Here is an 18,680-nt window from a genome sequence, read left to right as displayed (position 1 = left end):
TGTCATAATACACTACAATTTAGATTTGGTTCTTCACTTCAGGGTGTTTCCTTTTATTGAACATTATGCCCTGTTATCTATCTCCCATCACTTGGTCACACCTGTGATTCCAGCTACCACTTGTGTGAACAGTTTCACATGTACTTCCATTCACTTATTGCTAACAGCATCCCATTCAGTCTGAAAGCCTGCTAGTCCCAGCCCATACTCAGCTCAGGTGTGGCAGAGTTAATATCAAGGACAGCCCCAGTCAGTGGAGAATGGAAGCTCCTAGTTTTGGATAGACAATTTTGATACACATTGTGTATACTTCTTAGGAGATAGTAAGGAAAATTAAGCCCCCAATGCCTATAGCAATGACCTTGATAGCATAATCTTATATGAACTCTTTCTCCTTTCCTTTTATTCTTCCCCAATCACTTCAACCCTCAGGAGTCACCTTCCAAATAAACTACCTGCCTGTAATCCTTTTCTCAGGCCCTGCTTTTGAAGGAGCCAAGATATATACTCTCTTGGGGGCTTTGGCTGATTTATCTCTGTGGCTTCTGATAAATGAGACCAAGTTAGGATGCCCTGCTAGAAATAAAGCTGCTCTACTCTGCTTCAGAATCTTTTGTATCTTTCTTTGGCTATCACTTTTTGAAGGACTTTGTCTCTATCCTTATGTATTTGCTACTGGAGAACCAATGTACCTATCTTGCTGTCCTCTTGCTGCTTTTCTGCTCATTTTGTATTTTAGGGACATCAAGTGTCCTAAGGTTGGATTATCATTATGCAATATTTTTTATCTTTCTCTAATTATCTTAGAACTTCTATGTCATATTTTTATTTTTAATTATAACTGTTCCTTTGTGTTTCTTAATCATTCTGTATTAAAAATGTTTATCAATTTGTTTTTTAATTATTAGACTCCTTTTTATCTCATTCTGTTTGTCTTCTACTTCTTGTTTGTTGTATTTACAAGTCTTGAAGCACTTACAAGAATGCCTTTGTCTTCATTGGGTTATATTTTTCTTATAGATAAGAGTTCTTTGGTCTCCTGTTTGCCACATTCCTTCTCTTCTTTTTCTTTCCCTTTCCAAGCATGAGCTTTCCCCCAACCCTTCTCTTTGTCTCTGTCTTTGCCTATTTGTGGTGCTGCTTCTATTTCACCTTGCTCAGGCTTGACAGCTCTGCCCAAACTTTATATTTTTTTCCTGCATTTTGTAGGTGACTTCCTCACTCTCCATTTTAGATTTGTTCTTGGCTAACCTCACTTTTATGGTTACAAAAATACAAACTCTGCAGCTCTGCATTCCTCTTCTGTCTCTCCAGTAGGTTGTGGTGACCTGTACATACATTCCTGAACTCTGACTTGGCATTTTCGGTTTTTGCTACCTAACCCTGATATTTTTCCATTTTCACATAAAAGTTCCTTCTCTGATTCTTACTGCCCATGCAACACCAAATCACAATTTACTTCCTGTAAATGGGGAATGTACAAGTATGTGTTTCCATTGGGGAGACCCTCAGTGTGCTGTCCTAGAAACTACTTCTGCTAGAAAGTGCTGGAATTCACTTCTGTGTTTTACTCATTCTCTCCTGCAGCTCTGTAGCATCTCCTATTCATAATGGAATGAGTTCCATTTTTTTCCTCACTGGATTTGGGGTATTAATGAGAATTGTTAATTCAAGTTAGGAGCCTAGCCAGACAGGCTGCATCCATTCCTCTTCAGAATCTGCTGTATCTTTCCTTGGCTTTCACTTTTTGAGTTTCTATCTTTGGACTCTGCCTATCCAGTGTATTTGCTGATGGAGAACGAGACATCTTATATACTTAAAATCAACATATACTAGATCAAAGCAGAAATGTACAGAGCATCTTAAAAATATATGACAACTCCAAGTCTGCAAGTTTTGACTTTTTTTTTTAAAGGTTGTGAACTTTAACAGTGTTTTTGACAATTTCAGAGTAACTTACTAGTCAGGAGACAGTGATTTTAGTTTTATTCCTATCTGAAATAGTTAAAAACAACACTAAAGATTTCTTTTTACATTCTTTACTTTTCCTATTTACCCCATTTGTCCCTTGTCTTCTCCCTCAACGACCATGGTTTGTCCATTGCAAAGGCTCATAAAAATTGTGGAGGCAAGGAAGAAAGATGAAAACAGTTCTAAATTCATTATGGCTATACTGTTATTTCACTGTTTTTAAGCATTTCTCATGGAAAGGATATAGGTTTAGTGTAGGTTCTTGTTTTAGATAGCTTGTGTTTACATCTGAGCTTTCCACTTAAGCCAATTATATAAATTCTCACATTTCAGTTTCATCATTCATGAAATATTGTCTATAATAGTGTGAAAGTCATGGGATTATTTCAAGGAAAAATTAAGGCCTGTACGATGTGCCTGTTATTTAAGAATAATTCAGTAAAAGGGATTGATTAGGGCAGTTTACAACTACGGCTATCCATACATTACAGTCATTTGAGGAGTTTTTTAAAAAATACAAATATCCCTGCCCTTGCTATTCTGCTAAACCTTTGATAGGGCTTGTGGATCAGATTTTCCTCATTATTTGTTTGCTTGTTTGTTTATTTTTAAGTGCCATGGGATTTTTGTCTTTTCTGTTCGTTGCTGTATCCCCAGTTCCTAGAACAGTGTCTAGGACAAAATAGGTACTCAATAAATACTTTAAGAATGAATAAAATGAATTACATTTGGTTCCTCAATGGTTCATCTCCTTTCTTTTTGTAAAAAAGATAATTTATTTTTAAATATACATAAATAAAATTCATTTTGGGGTGGAGAGAACAGTTATGTTTGTTTCTTATTACCACACCTTCTTCCCATTGTCAGTCTCTGGCAGCTACTGATCTGTTCTTCATCCTTACAGTTTGGAGTTTTCCAGAATTTTAAATAAATTGAATCTTCAACTATATAGCCTTTTGAGTCTGGCTTTTGTCACTTAGCATAGTGCATTTCAGGCTCATTTAGTTAAGTGTCTCTCTTTTTATTTCTGAGTAATAGTCCATTGAATCTGGAACCAATATATTAACAGTCTTGCTCTGTTTTGTTTTTCTTTATTTTTAGCTTTCCAGAATATTGGATCTTCCCCCAGAAAACTTAATCAAGTCAATATCTGCTGTTCCAATTTCCAGAAAAGAGTTAAGTATATTTGTAACAACTTAAAATGTTGCTGACTATACATAAAAAAAGTTACTCTTCAATTTACAGAGTGGTCCTTGATTTAACCAGATTAGTATGCTTGTGTTGTTTTGATATTTATGCTATTAACTGTAATTATGGCAAAGTCTTTAAGAAGAATGAGGTTCAAATTTAATTCTGTAACACCAAATAAAAGAGCTAAGATTGTGGTTGAAGGACTCTTAGAGATTATACACCTATCTGATATTTGAATGCCATTGTACAATATTTACGTGCTAGGTATTTTGGGGGGGGGGGGGATATTTGTTTTGTGTTGTTTTGTTTTTTTTCTTATCTCCATTTGAGGACTCTCAGTGATACAGACAGCTATTGGTTAGGACTACATGCAACCAATAGTTACCTTGTTGGATGCAGGGAAATATCTCTGTGATTTTGGTAATTCTAAGTGATACTTGTTTATTTTTTGGCTAGAAAACGTTAATATTTGGATAAAATACCCTCTCAGTCAATTAACTAAGACAAGAAATTCACTGCATAATAAGCATTTAAGCCCTAAACTTTAGAAAGACATAAAGATATAATCATCAGTATCGTTATGTCCTTATGTTTTGTCCCCTTTGTCAGGATTTTAAATAGATAAATACTTAATATTTATCTATTTAAAATAGGATAAATATTCTTGTCCCCAGAATAGAACAAAGAGATAAGTGGAAAAGGCAAAAAAGCTGCACTGTAAAAGAGAGCATCTTAAAAATGGCCTGCGGCAATTTCCTTTATACTGAGTTCTAAGAACAGAGACAACCACTGACCAAGGAGAACTTATGATTATATATAAATTTATGTACTATTCTAAACTAGTTACCTATTTAATAAATTCTGTAAATGACATTCTGCATAATTATGGGGTTGTCTGCATTTTTATTTTATGTTTCAAAGGCCTATAATAAGCTCAACTGTCTTGGTCCTTCTTTTGAATAAAGTTTCCTTTACCTGCCTGAGGATCCTTTTAGTTGCACTTAGTCTGAAATATGAAGACTGGTTTATAGAAAATAAATATTGAAGATAACCTCAATTATTCTAGGCTACAAGTCTAGAATTCTACATATTAAATTTATTTAAAACAAATGTGTTTCATCATAAATCCAAGTATCCTTTATAATACTAAAACAAAGCCTAATCGTTCTGTGTTTCTAACTTTATTCTAAAATGCTATTAAGTGCCAGGAGATTAAGAAATACTATTTTCGTTAATGTGGCTTATGTAATGTCACATGAATCAATTTGCTTAGGTCTCTTAGTTCAATTATATTCTCAACTATGGTGGAACTTACAGTTAGTACTGATCATAGTAGAAAGGATTAATAATTGTTACAAGCCAGTAGTAAGCAAGTCTAGGAATTTCACTCTAGCACAACAGCTCCTCAGAAGTAGTGGGAAAGTAGCTATTGCTTTTTAAACTATTTTTTAAAGTTTAAACAGTATTAAAGTATAGGAAACAGAGTAATGACACATACCCGTCAGTCACTGTCATTGGCATGTGGCCCGTTTTGTTTCATCTACACCCCCTACCCACTCTCCTTCACAATGGTTTATTTCGACAGCTACTGCTTTTCGTAGTCTAGATGTCATGTCTTTTTAAAGGTTTTTTTAAAATTCATTTTTCTATTAGAAAAGCAAAACAGATAATTTTAAGGAAATTTAGGAAAATACAGAAGAATAAGAAGAGAAAAAAATTCCCATTAGGCTTACTATGTTGATATCTGATGCTAGCAAGTTGGTATATTTTCACTTTTACTCTTTGAACATATCTTGTGGCCTTTAAGAAAACATAGTTATAAAACTAATTTATGTATGATTCTTTAATCCTTTCCCTTGATATTCTTCTTCTTTTTTAATAAGTATCACTTTAACAATGGCTAAATAATACTCTAATGATCCCCTGCTGATGGACATTTAGAATGTTTTCAGTTCCGACTTTTTACATAATTCACATTCAAGAATTACATCTTTAAATAGACAGAGCAAAAAGTTCCTTGTAGGTATGTAATTGAAAGCTCCCAAAATGGAAAACTGGGAAGTAAGTCGAGTCTGGTTGATCCCCACCTACCTCCTTAAAGCATTTCCTTCTCTTTTTGGTCTTTTTTTACTGCCAGATAACCCTTCACATCATTTCATAATTCATATTTTAAATACTTCTAGTTTAGGCCATGGCCAAGTAGTTCAGTTGGTTAGAGCATCATCCTGATGCACCAAGGTTACAGGTTGGACCTCCCAGTCAGGGCACATGCAAGAGGCAACCAATGAATGCTAAATGAGTGGAACAATAAGTCAATGTTTCTCTTTCTCTCAAAATCAGTAAAAAATAAATTAATTAAAATACTTTTGGTTTAATAAATTATTGTTAATCATTTTTAATAGATTTTTAAAAATGTGTTCTGTCAGTGAACTAATTGGAGATATTTGTAATTTGATTGAGATAATAAAATTTTAAATTGAACTAGTTTATTACTTACGTCTAGAATAAAATTGTAGATGCCTCCTACTAATCATAATTTTTAAAAACTATCTATAGAAAATCACATGACCTCTTTGTGTTTTCTAGATATTTTGAGTCATTCTATAGGTTTATGGTCATATTTAACCTTTTATAAAGTATCCTAGCTATACATTAAAAATCATAGTTTAGTCTTGGGGTAGTCAAATCTGTATAATTTCAAGTAACATTGGTAGGGATCTTATTACTTTTAATTTAGATTTTTTTCTTTTAAAAAATCTTTGTCATTTTGTTATTCCCATTTTGGTAAACTAATTTCTTCAGTTTCCCTTATTATTGGCACAAATACTTGACTAAGCTATCAGAGTTCTTTGGAAATAATAAATAAAACAAATACATTCAGGCTTTATATGCATTTCCACAGTTAAAATTAATCTTTAGAAAATCAGATGGTCATTTAATTGTTAGAGAATAATCTTAAGAAAAAAAAGCAGAGTACAGTTTGCCAACCAAGCCAGGCTATGAAGAACTGGTACTACTAAACATTTTTTATTTAGCATTAGAATTAGGATTAATATTATTTAATCAGAACATAATTTCTCAGCAACACTGTGAAGTAGGTACTATTATTACCATTTTACTGAGGTTATGTGGGAGGTTTAAGCAACATGCCCAAGATCACACAGATACTGATTGATAGATGAACATGTATCTGTAGTTATAGCTTATCAGTTGACAGGTTTGGGTAGGGAAGTATAATTCACACTAAGCTTCCAGATAATGGAATAAGGCTTATGGAAATTCTTTTTCCTTTTTTTTTTAAGATTTTATTTATTTATTTTGAGAGAAGGGAAGGGAGGAAGAAAGAGAAGAAGAGAAAAATCAATGTGTGGTTGCCTCTTGAGCGCCCCCACCCACTGGCGGCCCTGGCCTGACTGGGAATCCAACCAGCATCCCTTTGGTTGGCAGGCCAGTGCTCCATCCACTGAGCTACACCAGCCACGGCTCAGGAAACTTCTTAATGGTCATTGCTGACTGGGTTCTTTCATGTGCTATTAAACAGAAGAGACACAATTTTTTAGGAATGTTTCTAAATTTTAAGAGTGATAACAATGGAGTCACTTATGCCCCTCTAAAATGTGTCCTTTTTTTTTCTTTCTAAAAAATTTTTATATTTCACAGCTATTGCAATTATTTCCCTCTTTGGCCCCCTCTGCCCAGCCTACCTCCCACTTTCATAGCCAGTCCCCACCCTTGTCCATGTCCATGGGTCTGTCACATATGTTCCTTGACTAATCCCTTCACCTTCTTTCAAACAGTCCCCTTTCCTTCTCCCCTCTTACCACTGTCAGTCTAGTCCATGATTCTGTGCCTCTGGTTCTATTTTGCTCATTAGTTTATAAAATGTGTCCTTTTGTGTCATTGTTGAGTGGGCCTGACAGACACTAGTTTAACCCACTTATTTTGCTCATAGAGTCTCCTTCTCTGGTTCCTTATTAAATATCAGATGTTCAATATGGGTATTATGTAGGTGTTTCTATATCAATTAAAAATTATACTTTGAACTACTGCAAAGCTACAGAAAAATTTATAGAAGATAATATAATGAACACTCACGTGCTTACTTTCTAACATGTCAGGCCTTAACTTTTTTCAAAGTGGCAGCTCTACTTATCTCACAAGAGATATGATACTATCGTACAATACAATTAAATAATAGAGGAGGAAGAATTTTATAAGATGCTAACAAAAGTTCTAAGTAAATATACAGGGTTATAGTATTTCTTATGTCTTTGCTTTATACATTGAAAGTATACCTTATTCTTATAAAATTGTGTCAATGTGGAGAACCTATATTGATTAGTCTTTTTTTTTTCTCATAATAGTAATGTTTTTAAGAGTAATAACTTTTTCCTATTTCAATGTCTGTCTTTAGAGAAGTAGCTGATTTTCAGCTTTCTGTGGATTCTCTGTTGGAGAACAATGACCATTCAAGACCAGGTATTCAAGTTCAAGCCACAAGATTGGCAGAGAAGGTACTTTAGCACTATTACCTTCTTTTGACTTTGTAATACACTTACTATTTTAAAGGAAAAAATACTCAGCAGGCTGTCTCACCAATGATAATGAATTTAATAATGTTTCTTCGTTGCAGGCTCCTTGGAAAATATTTAAATTCATTTTAGCCATGTACTATAAGATTAGGGTGATATTTCAGATTAGTTATAGAGCATTCCTTTTAAACTGGCAGTGTTCAATTTTTTATTCAACTACTTACAGGAGTACTGAAGTGGTTATTAAAATTACAGATTGAAGCTGGATAGACTTCTGGATTTAGGAGAACAAGCTTGATAAATTAAAGCAGTGGGTTGCACTTTTTAAAATGAGTTTCTGAGAAGACAAACATTAAAATATGAGAAGAAATGATTAAATGCAAATAGAATCATGGTTGCAGAGAGAAAGCCATTTAATAAACCTCTGTAATTTCTAATTTCTCTGATAAGTTTTGTATGTTAAAGAGGAATTGAAAGAATTGTAGAGAATAACCAAATTGTTAGGATAATATCATCAGAAAAGGCAGGTGTTGCACAAGTTTTTGTTTGTTTGTTTTATAAGGTTATTATACTGTGACACAAAAGAGGTATCTGGGCACCCTGTAGAATTGGAACAATGAAAGTCACTATCACAGAAAAAGATGTTTAAAGAATGAGTATGATAAAGGAGGTTTGATAGTTGAGTAAATATTTATTTGATCAAAAACCACCCCAGATGTTTATCAGGAATTATACCAGGAATAGAACCATCCTAACTACAATATTTAGTCTTAAAATAAAAACTATTGGCTCTTCAGTGGCAACAGGTATTTCTTCAAGTTCCATGGGTTTATTAGGTGCTTTGAATAGTTGGTTAAAATTTTAAGGCATGCTCACTGAAGACAAAGTATTTAAATTATTTACATTTTATTTAGCATACGCCGTGACAGAATGTCCTGTTCTGTGGCCCTCACAAAAGGAGGGTGAGATAAAAAATTTCATTGCATGTCCAGATACATAAGGTGGAGGTAAAGTGATGTTCTCTTTCTTCCATGTCAGATGGAGAATTTGCAGTGAGGGAATGAGAAAGAAGGAGAGACTCTAAATACAAAATACTGTTCTAGTCAGGAAAAGAAGAAAACTTGTTTACCCAGGTAGAATGATTGACTTAAAGGACTGGTTAAGGCCCAGGTTCAGAAATAATGACTGAGAGATGATCCACCTGCTGCCTTTGGACAGTTGAAAATCTGATAGTTTTAGAACTACAATTCAGGCTTATTTTATAACATACCTATTTTACTTGATTTGTTATCTTTTCAGCTCAAGTGTGATACGGTGGTGAGTGAAATCAGCACTGGTCAAGGGACTATAAATTTCAAAATAAATAGAGAACTATTAACAAAGGTAAGAATGAGTTATTACAGCTCTTGCATCTTCACTCACTGTCTGTTTTAGCTATTGTGGTTTCTGTCCAGTTCTTAAACTTATTGTGCCTCCTCTTGTCTCAAAGCTTTTGCACATTCTAATGAATCTGCCTGGAGTGCCACCTCACATTAACTGCTGCTTCTCCTTTAGATCTTGATATTTCCTGGGCAGTGGCTTTCTGACCCCTTCATGTATACACTCTCATAGCACTTTGTATCTCTCCTTGCAACACCTACCATAGTTTCTATTTTACATTCTTTTTATTTGATTAATGCCTGTTGTCCTTTAAACTCTAATTTCCATTAGGGCTTATAGTTTCTGTTAGAATTTCTAACTCACTATTGGATCCTCAGTTCCTAGCACAATGCCTGGCAAGTGGTAGGTGTGAGATAAATGTTGAATGAATTAATGGACTCTATATTGAATGTAAGAAAGGTACTGTTGGTTTCTGCTCTCTGGTAGCCTATAATTTGTTGGAAGCATAAGATTTATAAGACAGGGATCTTATAAATTTATAATACAGCTTCTTTTAATAAAACCATATCAAAGATGATTGGTACAATAAGCATAAGAAAAATCAAAGGTAGAGAAATCAGGATGTCCTGGAGGATTGGAGGAAATCACATAGAAGAATTGGGTCTCACATGAGTAAGACGATGGAGGACATGTACTCCTGGATAGGCAACAATATGAGACCTTTTGTTAAGAGTTTCATCTTGGTTAAACTTTAAAATTTATCATAATGCATGCTTTGGTGTATTATTTAAAAAAATAAAACACACACCAGTATCAAGTTGGTCAGACTTAGTAAATGCTGCCTGTTGAAAACAATTATAAAACCATAATTTCTAATAATATATTTTTGCACTGAAGCAGAGATACTATTTCATACTTGTCTGTAGGTCATTAGCCTTTTTTTTTTTTCATTCTTACTTCAAAGTAAATTAACCAAAATCCATGACAAGGACAAGAAGAAAAATTTTTTGAGCTTTTTAAAAAGTATCTACAACCTGCTGGCCTCTTGATAACACTTCATGTCAATTTAGCAAACCAGCCCAGGCTGGCGTGGCTCAGTGGTTTGAGAGCTGGCCTGCAAACCAAAAAGTCACTGTTTGAATTCTCAGTCAGGAATTGTGGGTTGTGGGCCAGGTACCCAGTTGGGGGCGTATGAGAAGTGACAGATCAATGTATCTCTACCTCTGTTTCTCTCTCCCTTCCTCTCTCTCTGAAAAATAAATAACATATTAGAAAAAAATTTAGCATGCCAACAAGTCTAATTTACCTTTTTTAAATAAGCAACTGTTCCAGTTGTTGTCTTAATTTTATTGAAGTAGAAATCCAACTCACCAAAGTGCCCACTAAGCTTTAGGCCATTTGATAGGCAGCAATATTGTACTGTTTTTGTTTCTCCTAAGATGGGAGACTGTGCTATAGTAGATGAAGTGTGCCTTTATAGCCATCTTACCTGAAAGAGATGTGGGGTTTTGTTTTTTTTTAAAGATTTTATTTATTTATTTTTAGAAGGAGGGGAGGGAGGAAGAAAGGGAGAGAAACATCAGTATATGAGAGAGAAGTTGCCTCTCGCACACCCCCAACTGGGGACCTGGCCTGCCACCCCGGTATGTGCCCTGACTGAGAATTGAACCAGTGACCTTTTGGTTCGCAGGCTGGCACTCAATCCACTGAGCCACACCAGCCAGGGCAAGATGTGGTTTTTATTTTAAGTCAATGTATAAGCCGTATTTAGCTGTGTATAATGCGCACAGTTTTGCCCAATTTTTTGAAGGAAAAATAAGGATATGTATTATACAAGGGTAGTACCGGAAATACCTTGTATCTGTTTCTTCTGTTTTGCAATTATTTCTTACATAAAATTTCTTGTACCATAATATGTTCAAAATAAATGCTAAAGTTCCTTTATAATATAAAAGCAACTTATCTAAATATAAATAAATTAAAAGTCGAATTAAAAAATTAAAACAAAAGAATTTTTTCTTGAAAGTTTGGACCAAAAACGTGGATACACATTATACACAGCAAAATACGGTATTTACTTAATAATTTAAACATTTAATGGCCATGAATTTTCATGTTTTATTACAATTAACAAACTGAGATTTTTCTCTGGTTTAAGAATGTCCACTAGCTTATTAAAAATATTTCCAAATCCTTTTCCATTAACAATGGAGAGAATAAGAGTTAGGCCTCTGAGGTCCAGCTATTCTTTCTCACATAGGAATTCTCCCTGCATTGTGGCCTTAAGGATCCGGATCTGAGTGTGACTTTTGATAAAGGAACAAGCCCATTGCTCACAGTAGCTAAGTAGTGAACACCCATAGCCTGAAAAAGGTGTATTGAAAGTGCCTATGTTATAAATTATAATGTTTTTAAAATATATTTTATTGATTATGCTATTACAGTTGTCCCAATATTTACCCCTTTGCCCCCCTCCAGCAATCCCCTCCTTAGTTTATGTCCATTGGTCATGCATGTAAGTTCTTTGGCATCTCCAATTCCTATATTATTCTTTTTTTTTTTAGTATATTTTATTGATTATGCTATTACAGTTGTCCCATTTTTTTTTCTCCTTTCTTCCCCCCCGCCGACTGCACCCCCCCCCCAACCAGCATTTTTCTCCCTCTTAGTTCATGGACCCTCCCACCAGCATCCCACCTCCCCCTTAGTTCATGTCCATGGGTCATACATATAAGTTCTTTGGCTTCTCCATTTCCTACACTATTCTTAACTTCCCCTGTCTGTTTTGTGCCTACCATTTATGCTTCTTACTCCCTCTAGTGGAGAAGGTCCTGAGCCCCAGAGTCCAAAGGCTTTTATTGAGAACTATATGCACAGGGGTGTGGGTGCAAAGATCATCAATCAATGTCAAAAGGCTGTGTTTACAGAAAACAGATAGAGATCATAGGTAACAATTGAAGGAACACAAGAGATCTGCCTCAGATCAGAGTCTATGAATAATGTAAATCTCCTTCCCAGTATAAGCTGGTTATCATAGCTTTTGAGGGAAGAACAAAGCATGCTTCAGGGAACTTACCTCTAGGCCTGGTTTCCCCCTGTGAATCGCCTGATCCAGTTTAGGGCTGTACCTGCCTTTAGTATTTTTTCAAGCCTGAGCCAGGCAGGCAGGGCAGAGCCGCCAAGAGATAAGATTTCTTTCAGATAGACTGAGGACTCTGGCCAAGTTCAAGCCGAGCCGAGGGGTGTGGGCCGTTTTGCCCTTGCTCCGTGTCCCCCAAGTCCTTGTCTGCTGCCCATACCAGCTATGTCTGTCTGAAGTCATCCCTCCTCTTGAGGAATCTTACCCATCATTGACTACCAACCATGATAGGGCCAAGCAGGGTGATGTGAGGGAGGCAGAGGCTGCACCCCTGCCAGGGGGACAGGTTTCGTCTCCTCAGTGGCCTGTTTTCTCAAGGCCTCCTTCATTATTTCCAGCCTTGCGGCCCTCTTGCCTGTCGGCGACGCTGAAGTCCCTGAAACCAAGCAAGATGGTTCCCAACACTCTCCACAGTTGGCTACCTGTAGATTTTTCTTTATTTCACTTAATGTAACCTTCATTTCCTCCCTTACATTTTTGCTGTACTCAATGAGTTCTTTGAGCACCCTGATCACTAGCAGTTTATTTTTTTTAAGTTTTTTTTTAATTTTATTATTTATTTTTAGAGAGAGGTAAAGGAAGGGAGAAAGAGGAAGGAAAACATAGATGTGTGAGAGATACATCCATCGGTTGCTTCTCTCACACCCCTGCTGGGGGCCCTGCCCGCAACCCAGGCATGTGCCCTGACTGGGAATCGAACTGGTGACCTTTTGGTCTATAGGCCATTACCAGTGTTTTGAACTCTGCATCTGATGATTTGGTTATCTGATTTCATTTAGTTCTTTTTCTGGGGTTTTGTTCTGTTCTTTCATTTGCGCCATATTTCTTTCTGTCCTCAATTCAGCAGCCTCCCTGTGTTTGTTTCTGTGTATTAGGTAGAGCTGCCTTGACTCCATTTAAAAGGCACCTGTAAATTGTGTGGAGCAGAATCTTAGGTAATCCGAGGGCAGAGTAACCTGCTTCACTGCCTGTGTGGGGGGAGGGCTCAGAGAAGGCACAATGCCTGTTGCCTGGCTTCTGGAGGTTTTCCCAGCAGTCGCTCCATTTTCAGTCACTTCACCCGCTTCCTGTATGCAGCTGACACCATACCAGCTGTTGCCCTGTTGGTGAATCCCAGAATGGGTGGATTTGTGTATAGTCTAGGACCATGTGAGCCCTTTAAATGAACTCTCCTGAAAATTTGGCAGTTTCTTCTGCTGCCCCAACCTCCACTGGTTTTTATAGCCAGCAGTTAGGGGGATTTATCTTCCTGGCACTGGAACCCTGGGCTGTGTGGTCTGGCCTGGGGCTGGGATCGCTTGCTCCCAAGGTGTCCCTCCTGATTTTTGTCTACCACACATGAATGTGGGACTGCCCAAGCCACTGCTGCCACCACCTCTCTGCACCACACCACCTTTCCGCCCACCTGCTCTACTCCACGCCCCCACCCGTCTGGATGAATGTGGCTTCTTTAAATCCTTGGTTGTCAGACTTCCATACAGCTCTATTTTCTGACAGTTCTGGTTATTTGTTTTGAAAACTAGTTGTAATTTTTTCTGTGATTGCGTCAGGAGGTGAAGTATGTCTACCTATGCCTCCATCTTGACCAGAAGTCATAAATTACAATTCTTTTTTGCTCAAAGTCTAACTTCTCCTACATCTGGCTCCACTATTTCTGTCCTTAAACAGTGATCATTTGCATGACTAATGAATTTTTCAGATCATATCAAGAAAAATATTCAACTCTTTTAGAACCATTAGAAATTTTTTTTTTACGTTTTAGATCTATTAAGATTGACATGTAACCAGTGATTTATGTCCAAAACTTATTCCTCAAGCAGAGAATTATGAATTTGTCATTGCTAACACATGTACCAACTTACATGAGCACAAAACATTATCTATTCATGAGTTGCGGTTGAGTTATTAGCACTGCCAGCACCAGGGATGATTAAATGTTAGCTTAAATTTGAATCACGAATAGTGGCTTACAATCTCTTCATATAAATCATTCTCAAAAGTAGGAGGCTAAAATGTGAAATGAAGTGCAATAGAAACTGCCAGGTCTCTGGCTAGACCATAAATTTTCAAAGCTGGAAGATACTAGTCAATTCATACATGGTGAAGAACTATGACTTTGGTACCAGACTTCAGCCTATTAGTAGCTTATGGATAACTTTAAAGAGAAACTGTAACTTCAAGTAATAGTTAATTCGGATTGGGGAAGGAAAAAAGAAAAGAATTTAGCTAGGAAAGGGGCTACCAAAATCCTATTTTTTAGGTGTGCCTTAGAAATACACAGTGGATAACATCATTTTAATTTCACATATATGCATGCATTTTTTATTTGCCAAATTCAGTATTGCATGCTCTACTAAGACTTAAGAAAAACAAGATACTGACTCAAATGGTTCTAATTCTGCTCATTATTTCACTGATTAAGTTATGTCAGTAGGCAGCCAGGATGCATTCAATTCATATGTAGTGTCAGTTGGTTGAACATACAGAAATAGTAAATAATTAAGCACTTTCCACTATTGACCAAAGAATTGACTAGACAAATAGATAGTGGTAGCTTGCTTATAAGTCCTGTTGAGAGCTGTGGAGAGATAGCAACCAGCAAAGAGTTAGGTTAAATGACAGAAGTCATCCACAGAAAAATGATGGTGATAGACAAAAAGTGCCAGCCAATTAGAGTATTTGTTAATTTCTTAAAGCACTCCAAAAAGTGAAAACTTTGAAAGATTTAATTTCTGATTGGAAACTTATTATGCACCTATATTTACATTGCTGAGTAAATCTTACATTTAGACATATTGATGAATAGATGGGCCTGTAGCTTGTTCATCTATTGGAATTGAGGGAATTTACTAGCTCACTGCCATTCAAGAGTTAGTAGCTTTCTTCTGTGTGCCCACTAATTTAATAAACCTGTGCTTATTATTTACCAGGGATTATATTACTGAAATCTAAAGATAAAATGTCATAGCTCCTACTCTCAAGGAGCTTATGCTCAAAAAGAAATAAAAAATAGTGTGATGTGTTTTGGGTATAATAATGTGTTGACTAATAAAATGGAGGCATGTTTAAAATTGCAGTCCAGTGTAAAGAAAGGTACATTCAAGTCTGCCTTGAGGGAAGAGGAATAACCTTGAATTGAGATAAAGATAAAGAAGAATTTACCTGGGAGATACAAAGGCAGGCATTCCAGGCAGAGAGGACAGCTTGGGCCAGAATACAGTCAAGAACATGGCATTGTCTGGAAATCAGCAGGTGATTGAGTATGTTTTGCACATAGGATGATGTAGTGGAGGATATGAAATTATATACTGTGAAGGGCCTTATATGCTCTGCATAAAGAGTTTTAGTGTTTTTCTGTGTGTACCACAGGTGGTACATATGATTTTTGGTATAACACTAATAAAATTTCATTTAATAGTTATATGATTGACTCTTGTACAACACCAGTTTGAACTACATGGGTCCACTTATACATGGATTTTTTTCAATAAATACTGTAAATGCATTTTCCTTATGATTTTCTTAACATTTTTTCTCTAGCTTTATTGTAAGAATACAGTACAGAATACATATAACATACAAAAATGTGTTAATAAACTGTTTATCAGTAAGGCTTCCTGTCAGCAGTAGGCTATTAGTAGTTTGGGGGGAGTCAAAAATTATACATGGATTTTCGACTGCACTGGGGGTCAGTGCTCCTAACCCCCGTGTTCTTCAATGGCTAACTGCATTTATATGTACATTATATAAGAGGATAGGTGTTATTGCTTTGTTGTTTTGTAGTGATATAACTGACGTATGATGGGGACAGAGGATATAACTACAATGATGTTTAGTTATCATTAGATAGCATGAGCTTGGTTTGGTGATTAATACCTGATTTGTTGTGGATATTAGGGAGGGAAAAGCGTAATCTTAGGAACTCCTAGGTTTTAGACTTGGCTAGCTGGGGGTAAAGATCATGGAAATGGAGAACACAGAAGGAAGTGAAGTGTTGGGTTGGCCAAAAAGTTTGTTTGGTTTTTTCCCTAAGATGGCTCTAATAGCACTTAGTTGTCTTTAATTTCATTTGAAACGATTGTGTTAGACTGTATTGTAACAGCTGTCCTATCAGCATGCATTTTTTTAAAAAGTATCAAAATCAAATTTTTGTGTAGCCATTTTAATGTTGAAGATGGAAGAAAATACACAACATTTTCAGCATATTACGCTTTATTATTTCAAGAAAGGTAAAAACACAACTGAAACACACACAAGATTTGTGGAGTATTTGGACAAGGTGCTGTGATTTACCAAACATGTCAAAAGTGGTTTGCAAAGTACTGTGCTAGAGATTTCTCGCTGGAAGATGCTCCACATCCAGGTAGGCTCATTGAAGTTGACAGTGATCAAATCAAGACATTAATTGAAAATAATCAATGCGGGAGATAGCTGACGTACTCAAAATATCCAAATCAGTAAAGTTATTGGTGAAAATGAAATATGCGTCTTTTATTTTATGGAAAAAATGAACTTTTGGCCAACCCAATATATTCTGTTTCAAGTACTTGAGAGAGCTGTCCAACCCTGTGCTGGATATATCACTCTGTGGCACAGGAGATAACTTGCTAGGTAAGTAATAGTTGAAGTCTTAGCAATTTATACCTAGGGGATGTGTAATGTAAATAGCAAGAAGCAAGGAAGGAGTGCAGGATGGGAATTGGAGGGACAGGCATTGGAAGAAGAGCCTGCAAAGAAAACCAAGAGGCAAAAGTCAGTAGAGAGTGGTCATTACAACTAAGGACACAGGGTCGTTGCAAGAAGACAGTAGTCATCAGCTAAGATAGTGTGTGAAAAGTGGTTATCCCTGGGGAAGGCCAGAAGGGACCAAGGAATCAAAAGGGACTCTAGACTTGAGCCTTACCTTAATTGTTTATTTTTTTATTTTACAAGAAGAATGTATTCATAAAAGTAACATATTAAAATTTAAGCATTCATTTAGGTTTGACATTTAGAATTTTGCTTGAAGAGCGCTTTCAGTGAAATAGAGAAAAAAGCTCTAGGTGACAGGTGGGTCAGATTGTTGGAATGTTTGGAAGTGAAGCATATAAGATAGTTCTTTATTAAAGTTACTTCTTTTGTTTGTGCCAGAGAAATCAATGAACTCAGAACCATTTGTTAAAAAGAATTCTAATTTATTGCTATTACCATTTGTGGAGTCTAACATCCATTTTATAAAAAGGGATGGAAAGTGAAAAAGATGGGTAGACTTTAACTTTAGAATAATCTGCATATGAATTACTTCTCAGTTTACCTCCCTACTTGCAGTCTTCTTGTACCACATATTCTTGAAGTAATTAACATTAGTAGGCACCTAGTATATGGCAGGCTCTATTTTCTTTAATGTCTATATGCTTATTAACCCTTTATTTCTGTGTCCCACTGTACAGTGTGAGTGAAGAGAATGTTTTCTCTGTGTCCTTGGGCAAATGCATACTGTTCCTGAATCTTAGTTTTTGCAGCTGTTTGGTGGGAAATGTTGCTCACCTCTGATTGTGAGGCTTAGAGATAACATAAAAACATCTAGACTTGAACCTACCACTCTGTAGATGCATCTTAAAAGGACTACTTTGCTGCTTCCTGCTTTCTGCCTTTTCCATTAAGTGACCATCTTAACTAACTCTCATTTATGTTAGTGACATTCTTCACATCATAAACTGCATATTTAGGACTCAGAATCCAGTTTGAAAAGCAAAACCAATATAAGTAAGTAAAAGTCTATCGCAGTAAATTCAAAACCCTAAAATAAATAAATTACCACCATTAGCAAAAAAATAAAATACCAATTTTATGAACTATACAATAGTCCTGTGTTAATAACTAAAAATTAACCTGGACTGTTTTGGCTGTTTCTATAATATTTCCTGGTTTTTACTAACATAGCCAATAGGCATTTGAATTCTAATTTTTTATTTGTTTTCTACCATTGCTTGTGATCATTCATATCACAAAAGTAGCAGCAGCATGCAATAGTTAGCATATAAGCTATAGAGTTAAAACAATTTTTGCTACATGACTTAATAGCCGTATGACCTTGAGTAAGTTACTTTACTTCTCTGTGCTCCTATTTCCTCATTTGTAAAAATCATGCATATCTCTTAAGGTTGTTGTGAGGGTTAAATGAGTATATACATAGAAAATGCCCAGAACAGTGCCTGACACATAGTATGCAGTCAATAAAATATTAGATGCTGCTCCTGGTTTTGTTGTAATCAATACTATTTGCTGTGGGGCTTCTGGCATTTACATAACCTACCTAAATGTCAGTTTCTTCACCTGTAAAATACCTACATCATTAATCACTGTGAGGAGGAATAGACAGGATGTATAAAAGAGCACAGTCCCCATAGATATGAACTCAAGAAGTTGGTGCTGCTGACAGAGCTATAAAATTCTCAGTTCCATAAATTAGAATAAACAAATCAGCC

At 35.9% G+C, this 18,680-nt stretch overlaps 1 protein-coding gene across 1 annotated transcript in view; it reads left to right on the top strand.

Moving 5' to 3' along the window:
- Positions 1–18,680, top strand: part of RARS2 (arginyl-tRNA synthetase 2, mitochondrial) — a 54,372-nt gene that overhangs the window by 5,540 nt on the left and 30,152 nt on the right. The window contains exons 2-4 of the mRNA XM_054569691.1: positions 3,073–3,146; positions 7,577–7,676; positions 8,994–9,077. Coding sequence (XP_054425666.1) covers positions 3,073–3,146; positions 7,577–7,676; positions 8,994–9,077 — 258 coding nt within the window. The remainder of the gene's footprint in view (positions 1–3,072; positions 3,147–7,576; positions 7,677–8,993; positions 9,078–18,680) is intronic.

This window comes from Pteronotus mesoamericanus, unplaced genomic scaffold (genome assembly GCF_021234165.1).
Source record: "Pteronotus mesoamericanus isolate MK-2021 breed Mesoamerican mustached bat unplaced genomic scaffold, CSHL_Meso_final contig_20, whole genome shotgun sequence".
NCBI classification, from domain to species: domain Eukaryota; kingdom Metazoa; phylum Chordata; class Mammalia; order Chiroptera; family Mormoopidae; genus Pteronotus; species Pteronotus mesoamericanus.
This window is presented reverse-complemented; position numbering and strand designations above follow the sequence as displayed.